This window comes from Embiotoca jacksoni, unplaced genomic scaffold, assembly GCF_022577435.1.
Source record: "Embiotoca jacksoni isolate LCO1_2020_lvr unplaced genomic scaffold, fEmbJac1.0.p SCAF_3, whole genome shotgun sequence".
Taxonomy (NCBI): domain Eukaryota; kingdom Metazoa; phylum Chordata; class Actinopteri; family Embiotocidae; genus Embiotoca; species Embiotoca jacksoni.
Genome location: NW_027185381.1, coordinates 10,448,409 through 10,462,780, shown reverse-complemented (window position 1 = coordinate 10,462,780; position 14,372 = coordinate 10,448,409). Strand labels below are relative to the sequence as shown.

Sequence of the window (14,372 nt, the reverse complement as noted above, 5' to 3'; positions counted from 1 at the left end):
AAACAATGCACATTGTCTGTTTGTGTGTGAATCGGTCCAACATACAGTTGAGGACAACTCTCAACTCTTTAATACAAAAATTGAAGCTGAACAGCAACAAATGTATCCGATATATCATTTTTCGGTGTCTATAAAAAAATAACACTATTATTAACAGGACACAATAAAGTGTAAAAATGGTTATTTTTACATTAAAAAGCTCTGAATTCACTGCATTTCTTTGGAAAACATTTGCAGCAGACATTTGTTTCTGCCAACATCTAATAAAGAGAGCGTCTACATGTTGTAATATGTCATTTCTAGCTTTAATTCAAATCTACAATAAGAGCGGACATTCTTCAGCAAGGCTCCACAAAGTGGTGATGCATTCATTATCTTCATATTTGTCGTTTTAATTACATTAAGAAAAAATATAACAATCTAGGACAGGAGTTTGTGGGATGCTGATGGTGAGGGACTGGGATGTTCTGCCCCTTGTTAAATTCAAGTCCCTGCTAAACATTAAAACTATGTCTCCGTATCCAAACCAGTGCATTATCGAGTTGTCTCTACAGTCTGAGGTGCTGCAAGACTCGGCAGAGGAAGGGAGGTTTTTAGAGGGGTGGATGGTCCATGAGGATGAAGGTCCAACAGAGATGAAGAGAGTTTGCTGAGGAGAGGCCGCCATCACCACAGGTGGGTTTCTCTGATCTCTGCTATCACCTGGCTGGCTTTCTGCAACGCCTGGACACAGCGATGGTAAAAGGGATGTAAACACAACAACTCTTATTTTTAAACCCTGAGCACACAAGTTTGTGTCCATATTCGGGCACGTCGATTCTACATAAACTAGAACTTGGACTGACTGCACATCATCCTGTTGGGTGGAAACTTCCTGTTATTGAGATGCAGCTCTTTTTAAGTGTAGGTTCACAATTCTTCAAGTCTCTCTTAAAGCAGCAGTCAGATGCCTACGTAGATAGATGCCTGTACGTACGACCATGACTCCAGGACCGTTTTAAAAATATTAATTATATATATATATATATATATATATATAACTATTGTATAATTAGCAGTGTATGATTGACACTAGCTCTTGGTTTTGCTTTCCTGAGTAATGAATCTCTCACCTTGAGCATGTCGGCAGCCTCGTTGCGTCTCTGAGCCATGTCCTCAGACTCTGTCAGCAGGTCGTTCAGCAGGGCCGTCTTGTATAACTGACCCACCAGCTCACTCTGCAGGCAGTCCTTCACGTGGTTCACCAGGAAGTGCATCACTGCCTTCGGTACACTGAGGCCAAACAACGACAATATATGAGGGAAGATACAATAGAGCACATGAGAAGGGATCAATGATGTTAATATTTGTTTACCTGTCCTGAATGTTTTTCCGAACAATAAGGAAATATGACTTAATGAGTCTCTCAATGACCTCACAGTCCCTCTGCTCCCGAGCAGACAACTTTCTGGACACAGGAACAGGCTGGAAAAGAAAAGGCATCAAATCACTATTCAGTGAAATAGTGCACTTATAGCAGATTATAGCCCTGGAAAAAAAAGCTGTTTTTACACTTTACGGTGTCAGTGGAGCAGCAGATGTTAAGGGAACCCCAACAACTTACCTTAAAACATTTTACATCTCTTTGTTTTCCATTTAAAATATTCCTACAGATAAAGAAACTCAACCTGTGAATCCGTGTGAATCTACAAAGATGGCGAGTACCCACCACATCCAGCAGGTTGACAGCGTAGCCCTTCTGAGGACTTGCGGAGAAGGGGGACTGTGGCATCGACCTGTCTCCAGCCATGCCCTCCTCCCCCTTCCTTAACATGCCCCTCCAGTTTCCTGTCCCGCCGTCTGTCTGCTCACTGACAGTTGCGGCTGCTGCCTGCAGGGGGGAGAGAGAGACAGGAGGTGACGATCTGTCAGGGATAAATGCTCCAACACCTGCGAGGCCTGGAGACGTGCCATTCGGGTGTGAAGTAACGAATGGAAGTTAAATCATCAGGGTAAAATAAATATCATAAAAGCAGTCCATATTCATAGAAAATGTTTTTAACATTTTCAAAATAGCTTTAAATAGAAGCATGCCATCAGCCTTCTTTGACTTCACAGCAAAGAAGTTCATTGATTCTAGTGTTCATTAGGGCTGTCACAATCATGAAACTTTACTTAATGATTAATTGTCGTACAAATAATTGTGTTAATTTTAGTCAGACAAATTTAACTTATCAGCCTACGGCTCTGGATCTGGCTTAAAACCAAACTGTGCCCTCAGGAGTGCTGCTATGTTTGGCTTTGCAGCTAAATCATTGATGTCCATATCGCCAGATGCTCATCACAATACAGTCGGTCTAAGATGGGAGGTTAACCGCCTCGAGATAAACAGCTCGTGGAGCTAATTGTCCACTCGTGCCAAAGCAGAAGAAGGGAGAACAGAAAAAATGACATCGTCAAAAGAGAGCCAGTCACACCTCAAATGTTGGAAAATGAGGTGGAAATATTACATTTCTGTTGGTTTCATCTAGCTGATTTTATACAGATGAATGAAAACGAAATTGTAACTATTTTGGAAAATGATTGAGATCAGTTCAAATAATCGTGATTATAGAATAATTGTGACAGGCCTAGTGTTCATTCTTCTGACTTAGAGCTGAGCAAGTAAGAAGATGGGTGGAAACACTGACGGGCAGTGTGCATAAATTACATGAGCAAGCATTATGATTTGGTGACATGATTAAATACAACATGATACAACCGTGATTTCTGCTGTTATAAAATTGCATGTGCCATCATTTTGATCCATATCTGCCACCCCACCACGGCTCATAAAGTAATTTATTTCTGCCCTTCTAAATCAAACTGTTCATGCCAAGTGAATCTGCAGTTGTGTTTCTTCTGTTTAGAGCAAACAGCATGCAGAAAAAAGGGTTAGATGTTCATTCTAAGGTCAAAAGTCAGATCAGTTATGAAGGGTAAAAACTGCCCCTCCAACCCACTGCACTCGCAGGACGCTGCAGATTTTAGAGGGATTAAAGAAGGGCTTGTGGGTGGGCAGATGTCAGACGTGGACAGGCAGCGAGTGACCGAGACACACCTTGGTGACCTCGCCCTCGAGGGCAGGAAGCTCAGTGGGGGACAGAGACTGCCCGCCTGGGCTTTTAAGGGACTAAAGGAAGACAAGAGTGGACAGACAAGTGGCAGGAGCTTAAACCAGAAGTGTTACATTCTGTCATGTGGAGAGAATAATAGCTACATTTTAAGATAGAAGAAGTCTGTAAGTTGGCCAACTGTTCAGGTTGATAGAGAATCTGTTAAAGCGTTTTATAAGAAAACAGCAGGATAGTGTCTCTCACACAGATGGGCAGTACCTTGTCTCTGGGAACAGCAGACGGCAGGTCTCTCATTCTGTTGCGTCTCTGCTCCTACAAAAACAAAAGTGTGACAAATAGGGAGAATATTTTCCATGTTTCATGAGTTGTTTCATTCAACTTTTGACTTGTCTGTGCTGTGCATTAGGATCAATGCTGAGTGAAGCCATATCTTCACAAATAACGTGAAAAAAACAATTAACCTGAGATTTAAGAAAAAAAAACCTGCTTGAAATAAAAGCCATTATGTGAAGAGACATTTAGCTGCGTCTCAGAGTAGAAGCTAATCTCTTACTTCTATGTTGTTGTTCATGAGGCCACAGGCATCAGCGAAGTCGGGGTGTTTGGTGTTGATATAGGCCAGCTCAATGGCAACCAGGTTATGAACCTGAAAAGAAATTCAGATCGATCAGACGAAGGTGCGACTATAACTCCGAGATATTTAGTGTGAGCGGGTCCTGACCATTTCATTAGTGACTGGAAGTCTCTTTCTGAGAAGAGAGGTGACCACTTCTACGATGGCATCATGGAGCTTTGGAAACCTCAACAACTCCTGCAGAGATAAACAATCACCAGAATTATCATTGCATTGTTGGGTATGGACAGCATACCTCTGTGCTTTAGTCATTAATGGTATGTGTGTATGTACATATGAGTGTTTTTGTCACCTGTGTGCTGTAGTTGCTGCAGTGTTGGATGATCCTCTGCATTTCCTCATGAACCAGCTCCACACAGCGCAGACTGGGCTCCTCCAGACGTTTGACCTGCCGCTTCACCAGCAACTCAAACGAAACTTCAGGCACAAATAAAGCCGGCCTCGGGCCCTGTCAACGGCAATCAAACTGTGAGTGTTCAAAACGGTGCATTTGAAGACAGTGATTGGAACAGAAAAGGGTAGCAGAAACCCACCGTTGCGTTTCTGATTGCTGTGAGCACATCGATGGTCGTCAGACCACCCAGAGGATCGACTGATTCTAGCGTGCGACCAAACGTCTCGTGGAATATATAACAGATTCTTGCTCCACCACATCTGACAGAAGGAGAGGAGTCCACATTAAACATACAGTCAGACATTGTTTTCAGGGGAATCGCACAGAATGATTCTAGCACCCCTTAGTGGTGTCTAGTGGAGAGTACATGCAGTTCAGAGAGCTGTGTGACTCACAGTTCAGTTGTCTCGATGTACTTGGCTGTGCCCTCTATGGTGTTGCAGTACTCTGCAGCGAACTTGGTGATGAGCTGCAGCAGCGTGGAGCTCTTGTCATCGACAGGTTCGCCGTAGCTGTTGAGTAAAGACTGGTACTGGGCTGTCAGCACATTGAGCCTCGTCTTCAGCTCAGGAAGACAGTCTCGGATGTGGTGCATCAGTAACCTATGATAATGTGAAAGAAAACAGTTTTTGCTTTACTGTCACAGAGATTAGTAACATGGAGGATTTAGAAGTTGTTGTCATGTCTCAGTCTGTCAGAAAGGGAGTCATTATCAAATACACATCGTCAGTAAGTGACTTAAATATTTCATTCCTTATATTACAAAACATAAAATTCAAAAACTACATCAATTGTGACTTTGTACCTGTTCAATGTCCTAGCCAGGTATTTGGTTCCATTTCTGTTGGCGAGGGAGGGGTACTTCTTTTGTAGGAAGGCGTACTCATCACGAATAGAATCTGCCACTGATTTCTTTTGATTGATATCCAGCTGACTCCTACAAAATGCACAAACAAACAAACAAACAAATAAGCTCATGAGGATGTGTTGGTCTTAGAAGTTTTGCTTTTGTTTGTGTTACCACGGTCCACCACACAGCTTTATTTAGAGCGTCACATACTGCAGTAATACCTGTTAACTATTCCAATGATCCCCAGTTTGACAGGAATGACTCTGCCCATCAAGACATCCATGGCATCTGTACCAGCATCCATCAGATCCAGCTTGGTCACCACTGCTAATGTCCTCCTGCCTGAACACAGAAACACACACACACACCTCGTTACAAAACACTGCCGAGGCAACAAATGCAAAGAGCACATGACTGAGAAGGACATGTGCTGAAGGAGCGTGAAAAGTAAAAACTAATAAAGTGGAGACAGAACAAATGAGGATGGGGTTTTACCATCAGTGTCGACCTCCCGGGCCACCTTGAGTGCCTCTGAGGTCGCCATGTCTGTGTTGGCAGCAGTCACAGCCAGGATGATGGAGTTGGGGTTGGAGATGTACTTCAGAATCAGTTCTCTGATCTGGATCTCTATGTCTTTGGGCTGATCTCCCACCGGTACCTGTTTTAACAAATACATGAATCCTTCAAACCCTGACAAGGTTTCTGCAGACAGAGTTCAACAGATTCAATTTCTGACTTTTATTATTATAAAAATAATAATTCAATTCAATTTGAAAAATAATGTGAAACCAGTAGGGACAATAAGGCCTACAGTTAGATAATTATTCACTTAAGTACATGTAGTTATTGACATTTATATAACATTTGTCAGTGCTTCCAGGCTACAGATAATAATTTGTAGCAATATGATTAATCAATGGATGTGACCTGAATCCAGATAAGTGGCAGAAAATGGAAAATGAACTTACCAAAAAACAACAAACAAATAAAAATAAACAGCATCCTATAAGTACAATACTCTGTTGCAGTTTATAGATGTATAAAGTCTCCTGGCAGCTACGTTACAAAAAGTTCAAACTGATCTTACTGCATACAGCAGGCAAGAAGACGCATCCAACACCTTTGTAAATTAAAAACATTTTATACCCTCCAAGGCCTTTTTGAGGAAACAGAATTCAACGCTTTGAAGACATTTCAAGACCTGCAGATATTCTTTATAAAATTCATCTGCAGGATCATTTTGTCTCCATAAATCACACTTGTTTGGACACAGGGAAGCAAAAGGAACACTTACCTTTGTAATGCCGGGAAGGTCCACTAATGTGAGATTCACAACATGTGGAGAGAAGATTTTCAGGTGAATAGGTTCATCGCTAATGCCCTAGAAAAAAAACAATTCCGTCAGATTATTGCTGACATTTAAACATCATCTAATTTCTCCATTTACATAATTTCTTGTTTGGCAACTCAGCACGTTCCCTCTCAGAGTAATCAGCATACCTTGTTATTGCCAGAAATTCTCTCTGTTTCTGCTTCAATCTCTTGTCTGATCTGCTCAAACTCTGTGTAGATCTGAAAGGATGATTTAACCATGAACTGTTAGCAATATGAAGGCAAGTAGCAGTTTTTGATATTCAAACAACAAGGGCAACAGAGGGAGACAAAAAAAAAAAAGGGCAGTGAGAATTTACAAAGAAATCCTGTTTAGTGTCATGAGGCTCTCAAGACATCACGTGGGCTTCTTTGTTCAAACATGGAGAACTACTCCAGTAGATGAAGCTCAAGAGACACAATTCAATCTTGGAGGGCATTTATCCTACAGCCATAGATATATTTTTAGCAGCCGAGAGAGTGTGTGCCTGATTTCATTACATGTTATTGATGTTCCTATTGAAGCCATACCACAAATCCAGAAAACTACCCCCCCCCCCCGTAGCAAATCAATAAATGTCAGTAAATCAATACAGGACATGAATATATAAGAATATAAACACCATTCATTCCAGTTAGATGTTTCTATTCAGAGAACAGCAAAAAACTCTACCTTGCTTTTGGTGTGTAGGAATTTGCCCCATTCCTCTCCCTCGATGCCTGCAGAAATAAAAAAGTTGAGACAGATGTGGCCTTGAGATCAATGTTACTATTATTACCATTCCTACATTAAAATGTCTCAAGGGAGAATTTTTTTTTTTGCTGGCAAAGATAAGATGGGGGAGGGGGGAAGCAAAAATTCCCAGCTGAAGAGTTTTGAAAATAAAAGCAACAAAAAAAACAATAAAACATTTGTGGGCATTTTGAGAAGCAGAAACCATCAAAGCAATTATTTTAGCTGCAATAATCAAAGTTCAGACAAATTGACAAGGGTGGAGTGTGTTAGTCATCTGGAGGAAGCTACTATTATAGTGGTATGACTACCTCGTGCTGTAGGTGTGCCTTGAACAAGTCATTGAACTAATGACTTAAAATATGAAACTAAGCACAATATGCTTATCTTAAAAAGGAATATGCTAATTTTCTCTTTCTACTTTCAACTGACAGAGACCAGCCTACATGGAGGGAAGTCATGAGCTGAATAACTGAAACCACACAATTTGGCAGCTTTGGAAAAGCTACACAAATTCAAGGCAGGATGGGGCAGGCTGGGCAAAAACAGACGGGTGGGGGGAGGTTATGTAACGTTTAAACACGATAAGACAAAGAACAAGGAAAAGGAGACCTCTGTAAAGGCGTCCATTTCTTTTGGATTCTGTGGTTAAAGAGAGATGACAGGAGACAAAAGGGTTAGCCGGGCTATCTGTAGCCGCTGCATGAGACTCTGCGGCAGTGCCGAGTCCCTCTGAGGCCATTCCCAGAGGACAGCATCACATACATGCTGGATCCTGGCACATTTCACTCCCCCTGCTTTCCTTGAGAGCAGGAAGATAGCAGTGTTGATTCTGATTTGAGATGCTATCTCTTAATCAATACTAAACAATTGAATTAAGAAAAGTTAAAAACACTGTAAAAGCAGAAGTCTCTTGATCGTAGAACAAATCTGTTTCAGTCCTATTAAGGTTAGTGAAGGTGAAGCATACTGCAGAACTCCACCTGCTGAATGTAACTTGATTTTCCAGCTGCCTGTCTGAATCACTGACAAACTGCAGCATCCACATTCATTCAAACGACAGAAGAGAAGTATACTAAATAATCTGCTTGGTGCTAAATCTCCTGATACGGCTTCAGAAAAAAACACCAAACTGTGCTAAATGTATTCATCAAATTTTAAAATACATATAACAATCTCTGGGATCTGTCTCAATATTGCTTGTAAGGTTATGTGTGTGTATTCCCATTACTTAACACTGTATACTGTACTGCACAACCTCAGCAAAACTCCAGTACTGGCCAGACTGTAATGCATACAGCACATTGCATATACATGAAAAATACGATTAAGTTGTTTAGGTTGTCGGAAAACATCCAAACACCTTCATGAGTCTGACAGACCACACAACACACACAGAAGAAGAGGAGACAGTGACGTTACCGTTCTCTTCGCTGGTTTTTCTGCAGTCCTCCGGGTCGACGTGCACCAGCTGTAGGATGAGAGGCCGACGTGTGACGATGCCAGTGCCACGTGGCAGGATGTCCCTGCCAACCAGGCTCTCTAAAACGGAGCTTTTCCCGCTGCTCTGTGCACAGTGACAACAACAACAACATCATCATCATAAACAAATGTTGACATTACACTGGTGTTTTATGTGTTCAGTGGCCTTCAGCACATTTTCCACTGAACAAACTGTTTCAGGGACTCGGAGACCTCAAAACATTTCAACTGAGGAACCCGAGTCTAAATTTAGTTCCTCTGCCATAGTTTGGATTTCACAAATAAGTCACAGCTACAGGAGCAGTACTTTGGGATGGCTTAGGAACTATCAGGGCAGAGATGGCATTGCCCACGGGGCGACCACAAACCTTCATTGACATAGTTAGAAAGGACTATGTCCCATGAGCACCCCACGTGAGGAGTGAGTTTGTTGTAGTGTGTCATAGAGTCACCCCTAATGAGATCTGGTGCACTAAAATACCTCACTTAGCTCACTTGGCAAGCAGATTCCTTGTAACAGCAGCAGCAGTAAACCTAATGTTGTTTTGACTCATACAGGTAGGTCTAATAAAGGACATGACACTGAGGCAATTATCAATACTTAGCACCTCCTCTAAGACATAGCTGTCGGCAATACGAGGCCCTGGCAGATCTTTGAAGCCTTTGCGCAGCACTGCTGAAGGCAAACACATCAAATGAGGCCTTTAAAACATCCTTTGGCTGGCCTTGTCCAAGTCTGCCTCCTGTCTGAGACAATCACATCCTATTAGCCGACCACTGAAAGTAAACGTGTAAGCCAAAATCTGCCACTTTAAACCTATTAAGCTCCAACGTGTACAGGAGGTAGGTAGACTGTATCAGAGAGGAAATGTGTTGACTGAACTTTATGATCATTCATAGCTTGTGGTGCTGTTCAATTGCGCTGTTACAACAAAATAAGAGGTGTTTGTAATAGCTTGTTTACCCCCCGTTTGTTTTTATTTTGTTTTTATTGTTGGGCAGGCTAGTTAGTTATATTAGACTGCATTAGCTTCAGTCAGATGTCCTGCACAGAGAGGCAACTTTTGGTAAATGATATATACATGCGGTTATAAATAGATGCTTATTCAGAGGAAATTGTTTGTGAAAATTTCATCCAATTAAAAGAACAACAGCATTTGATGTGATTTCTTCAGTGATCATAAGGTTCATGTGGGGAAACACTCCTGTCAACTGTCAACCAAAACATGTCTACACCGCTAGTAGCCAATATTAACGTTTGATAAGGTAGATAACTTTAAAAAAAAAAAAAAAAAGTAAAAAAAGCCAGTTTAGATAGTCATAAGTACAGAAACTGAAAGAAAAACTACGGTAAACAAAAGAGAAACAGCCTTGACAATAAGTTGGTGCAGGCTAACTAACTAGCCCTGAAGCTCTCACCTGGGTTCCCACAACAACTATCTGCGGAAGTTGGATTACATCCGCGCCGACTGTGTTAAACACGTCTTGCAGTTTGTTTATGACAGGTATGAGGGCCTCCATTAGCGCCGATACTCGTCCCGACCTGTCAAATGTACAACTTTCTGAACGCACACGAACACAAAGTCATTCAATGTCCCTCAGCTAAAGGGGCTACTGGCGTCTGGTTCTGCTAACAACTGCGCAGAGTTGTTCCGCGTTGCATCATGGGAGTTGGAGTTCTGTAGGGTCCCGTTTAATAACCCGGTGATCAGCCTGACAAGTCTAACGAACTACATTTCCCACAAGGGAAGTCATCATCTTTACTGCGCCAATCAAAAAAAGAAGGATGTTTATTTTTTTTTCCGTAACGCAACAGTAACTATGGTAAATATCAAAATATTTACGGGAAACACGTGGTGAAACTAGTATGGCCGGTTTGGTCGTAAGCTTTCTGGCTTTTGAAAAATATACCGACTATACTGTACATCGCTTCAGAGAGAGGTTAGCTTTGGCAAACTGTCTTCTCCGACTCACAGCTTCAGCCTCACCAGAGTCGTGTGTAAATCCAAACAAGATACTAATATGCTATAAAATTTTCATTAAACTCAAGAGTCCATTTCTGTCTTTGTATGTCAGGCACTTGGACCACTTTCATCCAAAGTTTAAATGAATACCACATTTGTACTCTTCTACAACACACACAAATGAGAAAACAGTTTTGTCGCAGCAATTTATTCACAAAATTGAAAGTGCTATTGGATATTTTACAATATCCATAACTGAGATAGGTATTGCACAACACAGCAAATGTAACTAGTTTACAGGAGTGAGGTAACAGCTGCGGTGATAGTGAAAGTATTTAATCTTCTCCAGCACGCACTGATGGTTTCATCGACTCAACTCAGTGCTGCAGTGAACTTAGACTGAAAAAGTATATGCAGTATTTTACACTTCTCATATTAAAAAAAAAAAAATACAAAGCCTTGTGACTACCACAACAAGTCCTGAAATTCATAGCACGCACTGTAGTCAGCTTACACATTCGATGAACTCTGCACGTTACTTTACACAAAGCACATTCTTTGTAGTTCGTTTGACATTCCACTCAAAAGCGAACACATTCATGTGAGGATTTTTGGTTGAATTTAGTGCAGTATAATTGCAAATTTGGATTTGCAACTAGAATTTATTTAGGAAAGTATGATTAAAAATTCTGAAATTACATATAACGATTGCCTCAATCTAATGACCTCTGCAACTATGAGGTTAAGAAAATAGTGGAAATACCCCATAGAAATCATATCTTAACTTAGAAATAACTTTGCAATCAAAGAACACTTCATATCAGGTTGAATGGCACCTTGCAGCCTTTTTTAATTTGTTAGATTTCGAAGCAAAAGAAAATGTCTAATAGAGCAAGACAGGCAACACAATGTGTGATCAAACTACAAAATAATTAGTGTGTCAATTATGGCAATGTACTAGGTTGAACAAAATAAACAGCTGCCAAATATAATAAAATCTAGTGCTACTAGTTCTACAACACATTCGTGAAACCTATAGTGTATTTGTTGCGGAGACCAGGTCGCAGAAGTGTTGATTATATTTGAAAACAGAACATTATATGTGTCTCAATGAATTGTAATAATTGCAAGGCTACTACATCGGTGTTTAGCCAAACCCCTGTAGATATACGCTACTTCCACTAAAATCTGAGTCACAAACATTTCTCTATTACCCAGACCTTTTTCCTACATATATTTTCTACATAACAGATATTTACAATTACTGTACAATTCTACTGCTTTGGATTTAACCACAAATGTTTTAACAGGTCATGTTTTTAAAGAACATGACTGGCATGTTTGAGTAAAGGAATATTTCAAGAAGGTGCAGTTCAAACTCAAAACCACAAGTTAAAACAACAGGTGGAGCGTCGCGGGTTTTTGTCGACATTGCTGCCCATTTGACAACCATAAGCAAAACTCCACAGGCTGCTATTGTTCCCGCCTATTATGATTTGAGATAACAAAGCCTATACAACAAAACTAAAAACTGTTCAAACAACAGAGTGGTAGGAGAAGTATTGGTGACCTGACACATGTATATCTGTCCCAAACTGAGCAAGGCTGCTTTATTTTTCACAATAGTAGCATTAATAATATTTTGAAATGTCATCATCAAAAGAAGGTGCTTGAAAAATAATACTGACAAAATACTCCCTAATAGCTTGCTTCAACAATAGGAAAAAGAAACTACTACAATCATTTACAAGTCAGGGAGCATACACAGGGAGTAGCTCATAAAAAGATAGCTTATTTGAATTCATAACTAAGTAAACCATGTATTCAGTGCTTGTCATTTGGTAGGTGCATGTCAGCTCTCAACGTTACCGGACACACAGCATTCTGCTACTCAAACAATACAACAGTGTCGTATCCTCATAAGGCAATTTTAATTTAGTAATTCTTTTAGTTTGCATCTAAAGACGCAGTGCAGTCTGTGTATGTGGTTACCATATTTCCTCTGCGCTGTGTTACTGTTCTGCAGTGTTGTTTTGGCGCACCATGAAACCTGTTTTCAGTCTGTTTGGCGTGTCTGTCAAAAGTAAACCTCCTCTCCATGTCATCAAATATGTCATCGAAGATACCTGCTCCAAAACCACCGTGAAAGTGTCTCTTGTGTCTGCTGTGGGACCTGGAGTGTTCTTCAAAGGCCCTTCGATGGCGGGCATGCTTGTTCTGGCTGTGGATGTCAAAGTCCTTCAATATGTCGTCGAAGTTGAAGCCGAAAGGTTGGTGGGCACTCTGTCTGTGTCTGCCTTGCGTCTCCCCAGTGAAATATGCAGCAGTGTCACCAAACTGGTCATACTCTCTTCTTCTGGCATCATCTGATAAAGTTTCATAAGCTGTACATGACAAAGAAAGATATGATTCAGCCGGAGCAGGAGAAGTTTAGTATCTCACCGACATTAGAAAAGGTGGCTGATCAAGCCCAAACCAAGGCCATGGCAATATGTATGCAATTTAGAAATATATAACTAGAGAAGTGCAAGTTGGTCTTGCACTATAAATTAACTTTGAACACATGTTAGAGTAGTTGAAATGAAACAACAGGCTAAACAATATCCATGTCCTTGTTTGCTTGGCTGGGCAACATGTTGCATTAAATATTAAAAACAGTGTGTCAGAAAACCATTAATTTGCCAAAGCAATCCCCCTCTAACCAACTCAACTGTACCTTCAGCAATTTCCCTGAATCTCACTTCAGCATCCGGGCTTTTGTTCTTGTCCGGGTGATGTTTCATCGCAAGCTTGTGGAAAGCCTTCTTTATCTGTCGCTCAGTGGCACCTTTAGGCACTCCCAGGACATCATAGTAGTCCTTCTTGGCAAGTATCAGCTCTGTTATCATGAGGACGCACACAGCAAACGTTACCACGGACTGTGCCGTTGCCATGGCTCCGGCGTCCCCTGTTTTCAAAGAGAGAAAATCACCAAAAGGTAAAATACTGTACAATGAATGAGTTGAATGGCCTTGAGCAAACGAGTGAGTAGTTATACTACCACACGCGGGTGAATAACAGAGGTCGTAGTTAAAGTTAACGACAGCAATTAACAGTACATGAGCTGACCTAGATAACATTGTTGTTGTTGTTGTTGTTGTTTTGTATCTAACTAAATAGTACCGTTAAAAGAGCTTGTAGCCGATTTGCTGAATTTCTGTTCTGTCTTCCCGGACAGCTGTATCATCAACCTGTCCTGACGTCGGCTCACACAAGCCCACTAACCCCCGGAGGCTCCTCTTGTTCAGGCTCACGTCTCCTACCTTTCAAAGGGGACACGACCTGCTGCTTCCGTTGCACTCTCACTGCCAACTAACAGTTTGTCCAGCGCCAAACATCATGGTACGAAGGTGTTAGCTGTATTATCGACGGGCAGCGGTGAGAAACCATTGAGAAACGGGATCATTTCACGTTTCTTCTTCTTCTTTTAAGTTTTTTTTTTTTTTTGGCGGATCCAACCAATGAAAGGTGCATTACCGCCACCTATCCCTTTACAACAACAATACAAGTCCTTTCCATTTCTTCTTCGCTGGTTTTATTTTCCTAACCAGACAGTAAGTTTCTGCCCTCTGTCGGTCAATCCAGTAATTACTCCCTTTTCAAAATGTCCCATAGTAACCCCAGTGTTGTGAGTGTGCGGCATTTTGTCCACCATTATAATTATAATATACACGCGCTATTAACCAGTATGTTTCACGGGAGCATCATTTTTAATAATTATTAAATTATAAGCTTTTGGTAAAATATCAGTCACAAGTGTACATGCAGCGCTCCATTTCCTCATAGTGTATTAAAGAGGAGTGGGGACCA

At 41.1% G+C, this 14,372-nt stretch overlaps 2 protein-coding genes across 6 annotated transcripts; both read right to left on the bottom strand.

The window, feature by feature from the left end:
• Nucleotides 1-31: 31 nt before the first annotated feature.
• Nucleotides 32-10,188, bottom strand: dnm1l (dynamin 1-like). 4 transcript variants are annotated; one of them, XM_069162308.1, is made up of 20 exons: nt 9,979-10,188; nt 8,500-8,644; nt 7,690-7,719; nt 7,018-7,064; nt 6,474-6,545; nt 6,268-6,354; nt 5,469-5,631; nt 5,195-5,315; nt 4,929-5,060; nt 4,519-4,725; nt 4,263-4,383; nt 4,022-4,177; nt 3,817-3,906; nt 3,649-3,741; nt 3,354-3,407; nt 3,080-3,151; nt 1,709-1,870; nt 1,355-1,464; nt 1,113-1,272; nt 32-723 (listed from the first exon to the last, which is right to left on the bottom strand). In XM_069162308.1, exons 1-20 carry the CDS (start codon nt 10,078-10,080, stop codon nt 667-669), a joined length of 2,181 nt encoding a protein of 726 aa, XP_069018409.1. In that variant the 5' UTR covers nt 10,081-10,188; the 3' UTR covers nt 32-666. The 4 variants fall into 4 exon arrangements, with proteins under 4 accessions (XP_069018409.1, XP_069018412.1, XP_069018411.1 ...); XM_069162311.1 differs by lacking the exon at nt 3,080-3,151; XM_069162310.1 differs by lacking the exon at nt 7,690-7,719.
• A 1,155-nt stretch (nt 10,189-11,343) lies between these two features.
• On the bottom strand, nt 11,344-13,982 carry dnajb9a (DnaJ heat shock protein family (Hsp40) member B9a). Of its 2 annotated transcripts, none has more exons than XM_069163232.1 (3): nt 13,686-13,982; nt 13,240-13,470; nt 11,344-12,907 (listed from the first exon to the last, which is right to left on the bottom strand). In XM_069163232.1, the coding sequence occupies exons 1-3, from the start codon at nt 13,747-13,749 to the stop codon at nt 12,471-12,473; spliced, it is 732 nt and encodes a 243-aa protein (XP_069019333.1). In that variant the 5' UTR covers nt 13,750-13,982; the 3' UTR covers nt 11,344-12,470. The 2 variants fall into 2 exon arrangements, with proteins under 2 accessions (XP_069019333.1, XP_069019334.1); XM_069163233.1 differs by having other exon boundaries at nt 13,826-13,982.
• Nucleotides 13,983-14,372: the final 390 nt, after the last annotated feature.